The sequence below is a fragment of the Myotis brandtii genome, unplaced genomic scaffold (genome assembly GCF_000412655.1).
Source record: "Myotis brandtii unplaced genomic scaffold, ASM41265v1 scaffold772, whole genome shotgun sequence".
NCBI lineage: Eukaryota > Metazoa > Chordata > Mammalia > Chiroptera > Vespertilionidae > Myotis > Myotis brandtii.
The window spans coordinates 186,783-204,634 of record NW_005371090.1 but is presented as its reverse complement, the minus strand read 5'-3'; the positions used below and the strand labels follow the sequence as shown (position 1 = coordinate 204,634).

Genomic DNA, 17,852 nt, shown 5'->3' with positions numbered 1-17,852 from the left:
TCCTTAATACTTAATACTTCATTTACAAACTACCTCTTAAAAGAGGTTGCTTTCCAAATTATACAGTAGCATCTGTTTTGTGTTGTGATTACATTTTATTTCTTTCTTTCTTTCTTTATTTATTTATATTGATTTGAGAGAGAGAGAGAGGAAGGGAGAGAAAGAGAGAAACATTGATTTGTTGTTCCACTTATTCATGCATTCACTGGTTGATACTTGTAGGTGCCCTGACAGGAGATCAAATCCACAACGTTGGCTTATCGGGGTGACACTCTAACCAACTGAGCTGCCCTGCCAGGGCCATGATTGCATTTTCAAAGAGTGATATTTTCAGGAGTATATTGTGTTTTGAAACCTATAGCTTCCATGCACTGACATAGTGTGTAGATGTTATTTGGGGAAAATGTAGAGATAATTCAATTTATGCTGCTGCCCTAGAAAGAAAGTTACATGATGAATCTAAATTGTCTTTAAAGTTAAGAAGCACATGCAGACTCCTACAACTTAGCACTTAGAGTAAATTTTCATACTAAAGGGTTTATGGGTTTTTTTCAATAATCTAAAGAAATTTATTTTTTATCCTGAGGAAAAACTTGTTTCTGCTTTACTTGAATGGTAGAGATCCTTTGTATAATACGTTATTCTGCCAGTTGCCAAAAATTCTGTGACATCCATAATTAAGCTCTTAGGAGCAGTTCCTAAGAGTAGGCCTAGTTTACAACTCAGAAATAGTAATAACATTTAGAGTTTACTTTCTTTTTTTTAATCCTCGCCTGAGGATATGCTTCAATAGATTTTAGAGAGAGCGGAGAGAGGAGTGGGAGAGCGATAAATATCCATTGGCTGCCTCCCATAGGTGCCCAACCAAGGATCAAACCCTTAGTCTAGGTGTGTGCCCTGACCAGGAATCGAACCTGCAACCTTTCAGTGTATGGGACAACGCTTCAACTAACTACGCCTCCCAGCCAGGGCAAGTTTACTTTCTTTTTAAATTAGTGTGTGAACTCCTTTTTTCCTTGGATTTAGAAGAAATAACTAAGGAAAAATTTGATAATCTTTCTCTTAATCTATAACCTTACACAGGAAGAATTCGAGATTAATACTTTTTAATTTTGTTATATTTTGTTTTTTATTACACCAGTGTGGGAAAAATATCTTCATAATATTCTACCAGTTTTATTCAATGCTCTCTAAGGTGATACTTTTTAAATGTGAAGGGCTAATTTAATCAAGAATTTGTAACCTTCGCCCTGGATAGAGCATCAACCTGCGGACTAAAGGGTCCCAGGTTTGATTCCAGTCAGGGGCACATGCCTAGGTTGTGGGCTCAAGCCCCAGTGGGGGGTGTGCAGGAGGTAGCCAATCAATTATTCTCTCTCATCATTAATGTTTCTCTCTCTCCCTCTCCCTTCCTCTCTGAAATCAATAACAATATATTTTTTTAAAAAAGAATTTGTAATTTTCCAGTCTGATTTGTTTTATTCACTAGTTAATTAGTTCAGTGAACATTTTGCTTGGTGAAATCATGATATAAGGATCTTAAAATTTTAATTTAATGTTTTTTTGGTGTGTGTAATTTTCAAATTTTCTTTTAAAATATTTTCAAGATAAAATATTATCTTTCCTGTGAAAATTCCTAACTTATAATAATCTAGAAGTCAGTGTTTCTCCATTTTTTCATGGGGCACCTATAATAGAATAAATTGGAGGTCTTATTTTTAAAATGCAGACGTAGAGCCATCCTCCCAATTATTCTTAGTCATTTTGGAATAAGACCTAGGTGGTGTTTATGCCCAGTAAAAATCTAAGAACCTCTATGTTAGACTTTATGCTTCCTTCCAATGAATACCTGAAGAAGTAAAATACGCCAATGTAATATAAGTAGATATCCTTGTTTGTTACTTTTCTGAGAATATTTCACTTTGTCTTATTAGGCTCTTGACTAGTTTTAATAGCTGCCAACCCACATACAAAAGAAACCCTGTGGGGAAAATATTTTGTGGGGAAAATTTGTAATTGTGCTTTCCAAGTTTAACAATAATATTTTGACAGGATAATTCTTATTAGGAGTAATATCCTGACAGCTTTTATCTTTTCTATTTTTAAATATGATACGTTTTCATTGATTTTTAGAGAATAAGGGAGGGAGGGAGGGAGGGAGGGGGAGAGAGAGAGAGAGAGAGAGAAACATCCACCGGCTGCTTCCCGCACACCCTCCCACTGGAGATCGAGCCCGCAACCTGGAATCAAACTAGCAACCTTTCGGTGAATGGGACAGCACTCAACCAACTGAGCCACACCTTACCAGGGCTGACAGCTTTTAATATGAACATTTCCATAGTTTGTTTTAAACCTAGTGTTTAATGCAAGAATGTTTTAAAAAACTATTTAAGTCAGTCTTGAAGACAGAATTTTTATGCTTTGTCTATAGTTAGGAAAATCATGGCAATAAATGATCTGGTGACAATTATATCTTAAATTATTTTCTTTTCAGCTTTCATTAAAACTACATATCTGGTCTGACTAGTGCCAGACTCTTCCTAGTCTTTGATTTGTGGTCCTCTGCTTATATTCACAAGTTTTCTCTATTATCTGACTTCTTAAGTTAAGTCCTCTTTAAAGTCTAATTGTACTTACAATATCTGAATATACTTTATTGGGAAATAATACATTGACTCAAGTTTGAAGTCATGGGAGACAAGCAGGTCAAAAGAAACACATTTAAGGCAAATTTGTAAGGAAATTTAAGAATATTGGCTTAAATGTTTAATGCAGAAGGATAAGCCTGAGTTTAAATCACAGATCCATCATTTAAAAGCTGTGGATACAGCTAACTTAATAACTTCACAGGAAGTTTTTCCAGCAAAACCCAAATCTTCTAGATTGCTAAATGATGTTTGTGATTCTGACTTCTCAGAAATATTTAAAAGTTGCCGTGACTGGTTTGGCTCAGTGGATGGAGCGTCGGCCTGCGTTCCTCTCCCTTCCTCTCTGTAAAAAATCAATAAAATATATATTTTTAAAAAATAAATAAATAAAAGTAAAAATATTGAGGCTAAAAAAACACACGAAGATCTGGTCATAAGTATATTTGTAAAATAAGTCAAAAATTAAAAATTCAGTTTTCATTAAAAAATAGTAATTCTGATTCACATAATAAAAGTGGTAAAGCTTTTAATATTAAAGCATAAAAAGATTCAAGTTCATCTACATTTCACAAAATTATAAATCAAGTGTTAAGGGATCTTGGAGGTCATTTCACTCTGGTGACTTACTTATACCCCATCACTAATGTAAAATATGAAATATTTTGATACATTATTGAGAAATCATGTGGGAAGGAAGGCTCAGTTGATTTGGATTAATCATCGTGTATTGTTTCTATACCTAAACAAAACAAGGAAACAGGAACTAAATACCATAAGATGGGTATAGCTCAGCCAACTCATTATTTGAATTAAAGTAGGTATCATGCCATGAATGACAACTAGACAAAGCATAAAAGTTGATTTATTCTCTCAGTTATATTTATAAGAACATATCTGTGCAATTTACATTATATTAGAAAATAAAGCTATAAATATTTTAGAGGAGAAAATATGTGGAAATACCCTAAGTATAGTAATAGTTGATTTATCTGTAATCATTGATGATAACTAACTTGTATAAGTTAATTTTTTGGGTAACTGAGGCAAATCCATTTAATAAACTTTTTTAACAGTACAGTGCAAAATTTTCTACAATGTACTTTCTACTTCTCTTTTTCTAGAGTGTTTAGTATATAATTTTAACTTTTTTTTGTCATCTTTAAGAACATCAATTATGGAGTGGTAATCAGAAACTCGCCCTCAGGAGGCTCCTGAGACATATAATGCCCCTTTCCTGCGTGGTCCTGTATTGCTATGCTTTTGAGTCATGTTTGTTTTTCACAGTTTCTCTGTTTTCCCGTATAATCAGCTGTCACTTTTTGCTCCTGTCTTCTGTGCCTGCATCCTGCACTAGCCCCTAATTTGCTGCTTCTAATCTGCTGTGGACTGGGAAACCAGATTGCCAAGCTTGCTAGAATTGTGTCTAAAATAAGAGTAAGTAGACTGAAAGAAGGCTAAGGGGCTTTTCTGTCAGTGGCGTGCATGGACTTTATGGAACCTGTTTGGCTGCTTAGCATACTTTTGTTTGCCTCTTAGTTCTTTACTAAACTTGCTAAAAACATTTGGTTGTACATGTGATTGCCATATATTTGAAGTATTAATTCAGTTTTTATATATTGATATTTCTAGGACTCTCCATTAATGAATTAAGCTCTGAAAGAAAATTTTACTAACATCCTCGCATAAATTGTTGTGTATATTTTAGGACAATGTTAAACATTTTGTTCTTAGTTGTTCTTAGTATAGTGTATAGACTTAAAACATACAGCACTGTAAACGTGATTTCAACTCTGTTCATCAAGATTTATATTCTAGAACTATTGGTTTGAGACTAAACATGCATGGGTAATTTAGTAGAATTACCCGTGAACTGGGTTTCTGAATTTTGGGGGAATGAGTCATTCTTTATACCCCAGTTTTCTATAGAGCTTAAATTAAGCATTAAAATTTTTTGAAATAAGTGTTGAAGGGAGTCTTTAAAACTTAATATGCATTGCTATCTTCTTAAACAATATATGAAATGCATTTTATTTAATCTTTTTTGATGTCAAAATGGTCATTATTAACAGTAGTTAATTATGCTGTGATAAACTAATTAGGCATTGAGAGCTATATACCCTTTACCAAATGGCTCCATTCTGCTGTGCTTTTTTTCATTTTGTTGTCTTTGTTTTTTAATAGTTCTAATTTCTCCAGTTTATATTACTGCTTGCTTAAGTGTGCCTTTTTCCATCCTCATAGTTCCCCTTCTAGTCTGCTTGGTTTTGAAAACAAGGTGGCTAAGACTGCTAGAATAATGTAGGAAGTAAGGGTAAATTGACTCAGTAAAGACCCAAAAAACTGGATTATACTAAGAGCATGAATTTTGTAACATCTATTACTTTAGTACCTATTTCATTTCTATCCTGAAAATAAGTGAATTTACAATCAGTACCTTCTCTCAAAGTAGAAGAGCTTTCATTGTACAAAAGGAACCATTTTGTTTTTATACTTTACCTTCTCTGTATTTTTATCCTCTAATTTTTTTATTCCTATTAAAACCAGTCCATTCAAATGACCATTTTCTACAGTACTTTCTCTTTGATCTGGATATCATATGCTGCTAAGAATTTCTTTGGTGAGGATGTTTTTTAATGTTGTTTTATTTTTATTTTTAGAGAAGTATATCTTCATTTCCAAAACATGAAGTAGGTTGAGCCCTGGAAAATAAGAAAACTTTTATTATTGATATCACAGAAGACAATATCTTTATTTTCATACAATTAATTGTATGTTAAAATCTTGCCAAAAGTTATCAATGTTAGAATGATACTTACAGATATTTGAATGACTAAATTCCCACTGTCATTCTCTATTTTGCATGTTTAAATTATTATTTAATGTGTTAAGTAATCAAGCATGATAATTTTTCTCTTGAATGAAAAATAAATATGAATGTGCATGTTATAATGTTTGTAAGTAAAATTCAAATCTGTCTAGAAGGGGGTATTCTAGCATCTAACAACTTAGTTTTACCAACAGGCCGGTTATGTTTTAGTAATCATATGTTAAAATCAGTCTGCTTATTTTATGGCCGTGCCCCATAGTCAGCTTTCCATTATTCATGCTATTGGAAGGGAATTATGGCACAACAGTTATTAAAAAACAGATAATCTAAACAGTTTCTTGAGTTGAGACTGCTATTACAGAATAGGTAGTCAGATGCCAAACTTGGATTGGTGGTACAAGGAGAAAATTTCTCCTTAAGTATAGTTATGGGATAAAAGTGATTGTACTCATAGTAATTGCTTAAACCAAAAAAAAAAAAAAAAAAAAAAGGATATGAATACAAGATCCACATATACAAAAACTTAACATGAATGAGTTGATTTTATGAATATCCTAAAATGTGTGATGATTTAAAGTGCAAATGGTATTTTTAATGCTATATTTTAACTGTCAGCAGTTAAATTTGTTTCTTTCATTCCCATTTACTGAATTCCATTTGGCACATACCAAACATGTTATTGCAATAGGACAGTGTTTAACATGTGTGTACTTCTAATTGCACTTTAAAAGTGGGTATATTTTATGAAATATTATTGTAGAAATAGATATTTCCTCTCATGTTTGTATCTTAAGTTTCTCAAAATATATTACTATAAGTTTATTCTTTTATAATATCCTTTTCCTCCCAAGAAAGTTTTAAATTAACTCCATTTCTTAAAGAATTTTCTGCACTTATATTATACCAACCTGTAGTACCTTCTATTCATACTATGACTTAAGTGATGCTCACTCAGGCACAGGAGTAATATTCTGATTCGCATAATAAAAGTGGTAAAGCTTTTAAAAATGGCAACATGCAGAAAGCTCCAGAACTGTTCCTTAAAAGGTTGGCATGTGGTCCTCAGACAGCCCTGAAGGTCCACATGAGTGAAAAGCCTAGACGTCTGAGCTGAAAGCACTCCCAAGGAGTTTTGTTTTGTTTGGGTTTGTTCTAGGTATGGTCCCAGGGATCCCAGATCAAACCAGGCCCCTGGGCCTATCCTAGAACCAACCTAAACTCGCGCATCATTCCTGGACCATCAAGAGTATGAAGACTGAAGATAACCTGAGGTTTCTGAGACATCCTACATCCATCAGGACTCACTTTTTTGAATGTGTGCCTACATTTTAGCAAGAATTGATTGGTTAATCCTTCTAAAATTAGAGGGATGGGAATGGATAACAAAATAAAGCATTACTAGACATTGACATAGTAATTTGTCACAATAGAAAAGTGATATGTAATATTGTTAATAATTGCCAATGAGGAGAACTGTACTTGTAGCTTTTATTATTGGATTGGATCTCTATTTTTAGGTTAAGCAACTTAGCCACCAAAAGACATTCTCTCCCAAATTAATTATTTGTTTTTGTTTTTCTCAGAGTTTCTACTCAATATCAGTCTTATTTAACTAATTGTTCATAGTTTCTGAAAGGATTGGTCTTTGCCTCTGGCTCCAGTGCTAGTAATTTTAAACTCTTATTTTTGGAGACTGCCTTTTTCTTTGACTCTTTTGAATCTACCACATTGCTTTAAACTCGCTTTTTGAGGTTCAGATCTGGAAAGAAACTTAGCATCATTTGTAGACACACCATCCCTTGTGGGATGCATTGTAGGTTGCATTGCAGAATCTGCTGTTGTTGATGAAAACAAGCTAGGGTGATAGAGTGGAAATAGGCTAATACCTCACATTTTACAAAGGTATTTTGTCAAATAGTATGTTCCTTGATTTTTCATTCCCTGCTACTCTGGATTTTTAAAGTATTCTGACCTCGTTGACTCATTGCATGGTCTTACATCAAAACTGTGACATTGCTTAGCCACATACATGTTTTTGTTTAATTTGGAGGACAGGGTGTTGGAAAAGGATTGAAATGGCCCCAAATCCAAAGGGTTATGATACACATTGAAAATGTATACTTTGGGTAATACTGGCATTTCTATAGCTTTAGACCCTGTTTGAAATAACTGCTGACTAATCAAGGACTGCACATGTGAAAGGAGCTAAAAAATGTACTATTCATCCAAGCCCAGTCACATCAGAAAAATTGGGTCAATGGTTATCCTTTAAAACAGGACTGACTCATTCTGAAGAACTCAACCCTACAATTAGTTCTGTACTACATTCATTACAGAGATGCTTCATCCCATGAATACTATTATTTTTTGCCTGGTAAATTGTGTATATATATATATTTTTTTACTCTTCTTTCTCATGTTTTCCTTTTTGCACAGTGTTTTCCTGTTTGCATAAATCAAAACACTATACATGTTACTATGTGTATATTTCTTTTGATAAAACAGACTGGATGGAATGATCTTTGGATTTTGATTCCTTTTAAATCCAAGTGATTTAAATGCTCTGTCTTATAAATTCACTTTTAATTTATACTTCAATTCTTCTCATTCATCTTTATCTGATGAACTATGTAGGATTACATAGGTGAGCCTTATATATGGATTCTTGTAGAATTTATAACTTTTTGTATTCACCTAAATACGAAAATGTTGTAACATCAGTAATCTTGTATCAATGCACTGATCTGTGAGTATATTTAACTTTATTTCTTAACATAGTCAGAAGTGTGTGAACCCATCTTATGTGTATGTACAATGTGTTCTCAGTGTGTGGGGGCCTTTGCACTCTCTCTTTTAACATTGTTAAATATGAACCCTGCAAATGGGAAATTTATGAACCGTCTTACAGAGTTCAGGCTTGTTCACCCAGTAAGTTTCTAAAGTCGGCCTTCACTTCATATACTTTGGGAGTGTTAGGTATTTTCTTTTAATATAATTTGAGAATATTCTTTCAGAGATATTTTAATTTTTACTTTTTGACTACTTATGTTTTATATAGAACTACTTTACTCACTCTTCCTGAAAACTTGAGATTATAATTTTTAACACAATACTTTCTTTGATAGATTTATGCATTTTATTCTATTTCATTTTTGTCAGCTCTTTTAAAATACTTTATAAGAACCCAATAGTAGGTTTGTATATGTCCGTATTATTTTTGTTCCTCCAAAGCTTAAGAAGACCCTAATAAAATCTGTACTTCTTTGTATCTTTTTTTGTGTGTACCATTTTTATTCTGGTGTTTGCAACATGAATTAGCCAAAGGTGAAATTCTTTGTCTCTTTCTTCTGTCCCTATTTTTCTTCTATTACTGTTTTTCAGAATTTGTTAATATACCCATAGAAGACAGCAGTTGTCTAAGGAAGCCCTAGATTCATTAGTCTAAGTTTTGTTTGGTCATTTACATGCTTCACATGATAATTTATCAGAGTGAAAGCAGCCAAATAAGTTTAAAAGCAACATTTTCACCCTTTAGAACAGTGGTTCTCAACCTTCCTAATGCCGTGACCCTTTAATACAGTTCCTCATGTTGTGGTGACCCCCAACCATAAAATTATTTTTGTTGCTACTTCATAACTGTAATTTTGCTACTGTTATGAATCATAATGTAAATATCTGATATGCAGGATGTATTTTCATTGTTACAAATTGAACATAATTAAAGCATAGTGATTAATCACAAAAACAATATGTAATTGGGTACATTCTCATTGTGGGGACCCCACCCATGCACCAGGCCTCTAGTTGTGTTATATTTGTTAACTTAGATGACCTCCCTGACAGAAAAGACATACAGAATAAAGAAGAAAGTTAACATCCATAAAGTCATACTCTGTGCTATGTAATTGAAGGAATTATTGGTTTGACTCCTTCTAAGCTTAGCTTAACAGTCTTGGGAACATTTGCTGGTTAATAAGAAAGTGGTCTTTCTTGAACTGAACTTTTAAATAAATAAGCTACCTCTTTCCAGAAAAGATTTGAGGCAAGGGATAAATACTTATAAAGGCAAAAGTAAGTTTGAGGTAAAGAAAAATCACTCATAAAGGCAAAAGTAAGTCCCAATTAGCCCTTGTCTGGGATTTACTAATTAAAAGTGTAAGATAAGGTAGAACATGCGTAGTTACTCTACCGGATTCTGAAGTCACTGGGTAGGAAATATCCCATCTGATAATCACCCCTTGTCTTCACAATTTGCTTCTGAAGGTCGTTAGCAGATGTGCTGTAACCATTGAAAATAAAGTTGGCAAATAGTAATTTTCCTTGGATGTACATCTACAAAAATTTAAAGAACATTTTTAGAATCTCATCATATGAAAATTAGTCCTATTTATTTAAAGGTGTTTTTCTATGCATTTATTTTCCTATGTCGCCATATAGGACACATTCACACATACAGAACACACACAAATCCTAATTATCACTTCAAACAGCATAATCTTCTCAGTCTGCATTTAGTTTCATTATCGGACTCCCATAAAAATTCAATTAAATGGGCAGTTAATTCCTCTGTGCATCGTTTATTCACATATTAAAACTTCATTTCATTTCTTGAGACTTTCTCCCCCATGCCACTGTGCCCAATGTTTAGATTCCCTATTACTCATGAAGTTGGTGTGAGAATCTTTTTACAAAAGCACTTGGTAAACTGAAAAGATATTCTTTTCTAGATATTCTTTTCTTTTCTGTCGACTGTATCTGGTTGACTGTGATAAGAGATTAAATATTTAAACCACACCAGTTATACCATTGTTCCAGGAATTAAACTAAGTGGAATTGAAAGACTTTCCCAAACAACTCAAACCAAGCAAACAGAACCTGATAGCCTCATGGTGACCAAATATTGACCTAATGACGAAATAAAAGCAAAGGGATTCTAACTACCCTCTAAAGCACTTACCACTTAACCTTAATGAAATGTCCCAAAATGCATCTGGACAAAAACTCTCAGTTGAGATTAGAAAGGGGGTATGTTGAGACCAAAATTCTCTCTCCTAGCAATCCTAAAGTCTCATTTACGGTAAAACAAAGAGAAGACCATTTTCTACCCTACCTACCGAGGCATATATTCCAATGCTGCCAACAGGAACTTTATTTTCCCCATTTTGAACTATGAGTCAAGAAACCCAGGTTAAAAAAAAAAAAAAGAAGCCCAGGTTCAAATCTCAGCTCCTCCCTGTAGTTGTGGGATCTCCTTGAAGCCCGTTTCCTTTTATGTGGAAACAGCAACTTCACCTCAGAGGACTGTCACCAGGACCCAAGGAATTAGTTATGTGAAAAGGTATGAATCTCAGAAGATATTCTTTTCCTTTTGGGTCTCCAATATTTATCTTTTTGGGGAATTCCTGCCTTGTAGAAAAGCTTGGGGCCCTGTCAAAGGCTGGGACAAAGACTTGGTTGATAAGTGAAATAGACAAAGCAAAGTAAGAGAGGTTTGGCATTCCTGTTGGAAAGAAAGGTGAGGGTTTAGTCAAAAAGGTGCATGGTATGACAAAAGTAGGTTTACAATGGTAAGTGCTCAAAATAGCTTATTCTTGTATTATTTATTCATTAAGGTATTTTACATATGAACAACTGTAAACCTAATTTTGCCACACCCTGTATTTATTGGCAGTCTACTATTTTTCTAGGCACTGGGATGCAGGGACTCTGCCCATTTGTTCATTTCTGCATCCCAGTGCAGTAGATGGATACGAGGCTAAGTAGTGATGAGTGCTATGCACCAAGTAAAGCAGGATAAGAAATGGAGTGCGAAACAGGCTCTTTTAGATAGAACAGGCCACTGAGAGGGTGACCTTTGCCTAGAGACCTGGTTATGTGAGAGAATAAACCATGCACTTGTCTAGTGAACAACCAGCAAAGTGAGCACCGTGTGTAAAGGCTCTGAGGGGGAACAACAAAGAGGCTAGAGCTGTGGAGGCGAAGTAAGCCAGGGGACAGATTACATGAAGTTTTGTGGTCCATAGAAAGGATCCCAGATTGGCTTTTTTCTGTTTAAATATAGTTTTATTGATTTCAGAGAGGAAGGGAGAGGGAGAGAGAAACATCAATGATGAGAGAGAATCACTGATTGGCTGAAAAAAAAAAAAAGAAGCCCAGGTTCAAATCTCAGCTCCTCCCTGTAGTTGTGGGATCTCCTTGAAGCCCGTTTCCTTTTATGTGGAAACAGCAACTTCACCTCAGAGGACTGTCACCAGGACCCAAGGAATTAGTTATGTGAAAAGGTATGAATCTCAGAAGATATTCTTTTCCTTTTGGGTCTCCAATATTTATCTTTTTGGGGAATTCCTGCCTTGTAGAAAAGCTTGGGGCCCTGTCAAAGGCTGGGACAAAGACTTGGTTGATAAGTGAAATAGACAAAGCAAAGTAAGAGAGGTTTGGCATTCCTGTTGGAAAGAAAGGTGAGGGTTTAGTCAAAACGGTGCATGGTATGGCAAAAGTAGGTTTACAATGGTAAGTGCTCAAAATAGCTTATTCTTGTATTATTTATTCATTAAGGTATTTTACGTATGAATAACTGTAAACCTAATTTTGCCACACCCTGTATTTATTGGCAGTCTACTATTTTTCTAGGCACTGGGATGCAGGGACTCTGCCCATTTGTTCATTTCTGCATCCCAGTAAATATTTAAACCATACCAGTTATACCATGGATACGAGGCTAAGTAGTGATGAGTGCTATGCACCAAGTAAAGCAGGATAAGAAATGGAGTGCGAAACAGGCTCTTTTAGATAGAACAGGCCACTGAGGGGGTGACCTTTGCCTAGAGACCTGGTTATGTGAGAGAATAAACCATGCACTTGTCTAGTGAACAACCAGCAAAGTGAGCACCGTGTGTAAAGGCTCTGAGGGGGAACAACAAAGAGGCTAGAGCTGTGGAGGCGAAGTAAGCCAGGGGACAGATTACATGAAGTTTTGTGGTCCATAGAAAGGATCCCAGATTGGCTTTTTTCTGTTTAAATATAGTTTTATTTTCAGCAGAGAGGAAGGGAGAGGGAGAGAGAAACATCAATGATGAGAGAGAATCACTGATTGGCTGCCTCCTGCATGGGCTGCCTCCTGCACATCCTCCTACTGTGGGCATGTGCCCTGACTGGAAATCGAACCGTGACCTCCTGGTTCATGGATCCATGCTCAATCACTGAGCCACGCCAGCCAGGTTTGATCCCTGGTGTGGGGCATGCAGGAGGCAGCTGATTAATGATCCTCTCTCATCATTGATGTTTCTATCTCTCCCTCTTCTTTTCTCTCTGAAATCAATTATATCCTATATTATAAAAAGCCTGTGGTCCTGAGGCCCTCATGCCATAACGACCGATCACCAGGAGGCTGCATGCGCAGCAGGCGCATGCAGGTGGGCAGGGACTTTACACTGCATCCCGCGAACGCTGGCAGAGATGCATCAGGGGAGTCCCGTGGCGTCGGCAGGGGCTTGACGCTGCGTCCCCGCCGGTGCCAGTGGGTCTGGGTCTCACATGATTTCGAGGCGCATGTGGGTGCGCAGGGACTTGACTCTGGGTCTCGCGGCGCTGGCAGGACTTGACGCTGTGTCCTGTGGGCACCGGCCCAGACTCTAACAGGAGGGAGAAGGGAGCCAGATACCTGCACCCAGGACTTGGCAAATAGTGATATTAAAATATTTCTTCTAATTAATTCCCTTTCACTGTGCACAAATTAGTGCACCGGGCCACTAGAGTGTGTGTGTGTGTGTGTGTGTGTGTGTGTGTGTGTGTGTGTGTGTATCCTTTTTTTTAATAGATACTTAGGGTTGACTTAGATCTACTGAATGAGGATCTCCAGGGGATGAGGCTTGTAGTTCCTAAAGAGCTCCACAGGTGGACAACAGGTTTAAGGATTACTGATTTAGGAAAAGGTAAAGTGAAGAGAGAGGGAAAGGCTGTGGCTCAGGTATACCAAAAACAATAGACCAGGGGCTCAGCATAGAACCCATTAAACCATTTCTACACACACACACACACACACACACACACACACCATCGCACCACCACTTTACCACTACCTTCACTAGTCAAAGTCCTAAACCAGTGATAGCGAACCTATGACACGCATGTCAGAGGTGACACGTGAACTCATTTTTTTGGTTGATTTTTCTTCGTTAAATGGCATTTAAACGTGTGAATAGCTTGTGCAATATTTGTTGATTTACCAATAGTTTTTGTATACACATTCTCATTTGAACAAACATTTTCATTTGAAGATACATTCTCACAACAAACAGATAAATTAAATTAAATCTGGCCATTAAATTCAGATCTGGTTAATATGCTAACTCAATCCTCACAACATCCCAACAGTGGTGTTTTTCTCCCCAGTTTACAGATGAGGAGATTGAGGCCAGCCACAAGAGGATGATCTGGGATGCAAACTCACGTTTATGACCCCAAAGTTTATGCTCTCATTTCATAAAAAAACAAAACAAAACAAAAAAAACACAAAAACACAAAAAAAACCCATTGATCTTTATGCTGCTTCATTTTTTTTTTAAATGGCTACTAAACTAGGTTAGCCTTTAAAGCACAGAACCACTCCAATTTTCCCAGAAAGGATAAGAATCATCAATCTCAGCCAGATTTTCATACTTCCTTGGAAGGTACTGGTTTTGCTCCCAGAGTCTTTCATAAGACTTTCTTAGGGATGCAGGCAGAAGCAATGGAAGGCTCCTGTTCAAATATGCCTCTAAAATCAGAACCTGGAAATGGGACAATAAGGTGATTGGTTGCCCCCACCTCCAATCACCTCCAATCACCAGTAGGCACTTGGGTCTATAGGTCCAAGGCTCAGGTGAGAAGTCTGGACTGATGTTGGAGATATGGGTGTCACCAGCATACAGGGATAGTTCCCGGATCTGTGGGAAAGAATGAATATGTGGAGAGGTACACTGAGGAATGCCAACATTCCAGGGTGGGGTGGGAAGGCTCAACTGGAAACATTCTCTTAAATATCTTGACCCCTTCATAATCCAGATCAAAATAATTAATGTTCCTGTTTACATTTCATTCTTTCTCTTTCTGGTTTTTAGTGAGGAGAAAAACTTATAAGTCCTATGTTCTTTCATTCAACACTGCCTACAAATTATTACTGAAGCAAGCCACAGAGGGGATTGGGACTGGGAGAGACCCATTAAAAGCATCTGTACTTCCTGCTTATAAGCAAAGGCCCAGATGATACGCTGTTTGTATCACTAGACCTATGGAATATTAAGAGCGATACTGAAAAAGGGTTCGGCAGCTAAATTACAGGGAATGTGAACAAAATTAATTTAAACAAAATTAAACAGATCTCTTCTAAGAAAAAAGATTATGAATATTTACATATAAGCTACCATAAAGTTTATACTTATTCCATGGCTTCTTATGATGAAGTTGAGTTTCTCAGGCTATTTGCTACAAAGAGCAAAGAGCTTTCTGGTGATACACAAAGATTTTTTTGTAAAGGTTCCAAGGAATGTTGACTTGTATTCTTGAGATCATAAATATTTATAATTAGAAATTGCATTTGTTAAAATGTTTATTTACTTAAAAATATAAACTATATTTGTATAAGAGATTTTTACCCACCAAATTTGAGATAGCTTCACCAACTTTATTCTGTAGTTTCTCTAGCCTCTAATTGGTGCCTAGATTTTTATTTTTTAATCAGAAAGCACCTAGACCTTTTGTCTAGACATCTTCACATCTTATAGGCTTGTTTTTTTGTTGTTGTTTTTAATCCTTACCAGAGGATATGTAGAAAGAGAGGAAGGGGGAGAGAGAAACATTGATGTGAGAGAGAAACATTGATCAGTTGCCTTCTGTATGTATAGACAATGACTGGGGCTCGAACCCACAACCTAGGTATATGCCATGACTAGGAATCCAACCCACAGTCTTTCAGCTTACAGGATGATGCTCCAGCCAACTGAGCCACACCGGCCAGGGCACAGGCTTGTATTTTAATAAGCCTGGCAGCTCTAACAGTCATTTTTGAGAAGTGTAGTAAATGTCAGTTTTTCTCCTACCATTTGTCCAAAGATGTATCTTTTCCATAAGTGCTGGACCACTGGGGTGGGACCCCAGTAGAAATCCTGAATGACTTCCTCCTCAGAACATGCATTTTTCTGTTAACTATTAGAGTTGGAAGGTACCTAGACATCATCTAATCCAGTCCCCTTGCTTTACAGATAAACAAAGTGAGGACTAGAAAGGTTAATTATCTGTGGTCACCCAACAAGTCAGGTATTTATATCTTTCCTACACTGCCTCCCCACTTCTTTTTTATTGTTGTTATTGTGGTAAAATATACACAATTAAATTGATCACTTTACTCATTTTAAAGTGTACAGTTCAGTGGCATTAAGTACATTCACATTGTTGTGCAACCACCACCACCATCCATCTCCAGAACTTTTTCATCATCATCAACTGAAACTCTGTGTGTACCCTTGAAGCAAGAACACCACATTCTCACCTCCTCCAACCCCTGCTAACCACTGTTTTTTTTTGTCTAGGGATCTATTCTACACCTCCTCCAACCCCTGCTAACCACTGTTTTGTTTTCTGTCTAGCGATCTGACTATTCTAGGTACCTCACATTGTTAGGGCAAAAATAGAATATTGGGGACTAGCTATAGTTATATGAAATATTAAGCATGCTCGATTAACAGTGATTTCCTTGTTTTGATTAAGAGAGGACATTCTAACCTGGCAGGGAGTTGTAGCCCCTGGGACCTGGGAGTCAACCTTGGAATGTGGTCCCTTCTCATTCAAGAACTATCCAATATCATTAAAATTAACAACCTTGTTGTCCAAACAATGGAATCCCACTCCAACCCGCATTGCCTACTTCCCCATACCTGTAATTCCTACTTCCCCATGTAATCTTTGTCCTACCCAATATAAGCAGCTGGCTTATGGGGGATTGCTGATTATATTTTTGTGGATAACCTGCCGCTCTCCCATACTGCCGGCAGTGTAGGAATAAAAGCTCATATATGTTTCAACCTTGGTTCTGCTTCATTGGCTCAAGTAGTGACAGGCAACTAGGACCCATTGGTTGTCCGGTTTCAACATGAGTGAGATCATACAGTATTTGTCCTTTTGTGTCTCACTTATTTCACATAGCATAATGTCTTTAAGGTTCATCCATGTTACAGCATGTATTAGAATTTCATTCCTTTTTAAGGCCAAGTAGGTATTTCACTGTATGTATACACCACATTTTGTTTATCCATTCATCCATTGATGGATATTTGGGTTGTTTTTTACCTTTTTAATATTGTGACTAATGTTGCTATGAAACAAACATCTGTTCCAGTCCCTGCTTTCAATTCTTTTGAGTATATACCAGGAGTGGAATTGCTGGATTATATGATAATTCTATTTATTTTTAACTTTTTTTTTTGAGAAACCACCATACTGTTTTCCAAAGTATTGGTATCACTTTATGTTCCCTTTCTTTATTTCTGATATGCAGCAGAAAGAGTGCAGGATTGGAAGTTGCCAACCCAACCCCAGATTGGTTAGCTGCGTATCTTTGTAAGCCACTTCACCTCTCAAACTCAGCCTCACCAGTCAGGAAGAGGTAACTAACCTCTGACCTCACAAAATTGTTATAAGATTTCAATAAAATGAAATATACTGAATGCTTGATAAATGAAAACAGGTTCTTTAATGGAAGTTATTATTAGGCATTTATTCTAAATTTGAGTTAAATCCAATGTAAAAGGAGAAAACCATGAACTGTTTGAAAGGAAAGAGTACACTAAAGAAATGTAATATCTAACAGAAGACTTAGATCAAAATGCTTGTGGTTACAGTTTGTCACAAGTAGTCCCCTGCTGACTGGGTGTGGTAGGTAAGGACCAGATAGGCCTTGAAGTGTCCCAAGAGCAGAGGGAAGTCACTCACAGCCCAAGGGCTTCACATTCTGGCTTTTATGGTCTTTTGTTTTTTGTTTTTCAATGTCAGTGTGAGTCCCAGGGAATGAGAGCCTGTCCCATCTGCGTGTATGCGTGCTGCCAGACAACCTATTTGTATTTCTAACCTCAGAACTCAAGTAGAACTGCCTAAGAAAATACTACTTCAGCTTTAGTGTATTTTTAAATATAAAAACAAAAAACAAACCTTCGTGCCCTTGCTGGTTTGGCTTAGTGCATAGAGCATCGGCCTAAGGACTGAAGGGTCCCAGGTTCGATTCCGGTCAAGGGCACATGCCCGGGTTGCGGGCTTGAGCCCCAGTGGGGGGCATGCAGGAGGCAGCTGATGAATGATTCTCTCTCTCATCACTGATGTTTGTATCTCTCTCTCCTTTCCCTTCAAAT

At 36.6% G+C, this 17,852-nt stretch overlaps 1 protein-coding gene across 10 annotated transcripts in view; it reads right to left on the bottom strand.

Annotated features, from left to right (window-relative positions):
• Positions 1–5,281: 5,281 nt before the first annotated feature.
• LOC102244898 (uncharacterized protein C3orf20-like) overlaps positions 5,282–17,852 on the bottom strand; it is a 107,054-nt gene continuing 94,483 nt past the window's right edge. For all 10 annotated transcript variants that reach the window (XR_001359976.1, XR_001359977.1, XM_014530763.1 and 7 more), the window contains 2 exons: positions 9,665–9,807; positions 5,282–5,347 (listed from right to left, as the gene is read on the bottom strand). Coding sequence is in view for 8 of the 10 variants with exons in the window: in XM_014530763.1 (XP_014386249.1) it covers positions 5,302–5,347; positions 9,665–9,807 (189 nt within the window). In the remaining 2 variants the exon portion in view is untranslated. The remainder of the gene's footprint in view (positions 5,348–9,664; positions 9,808–17,852) is intronic.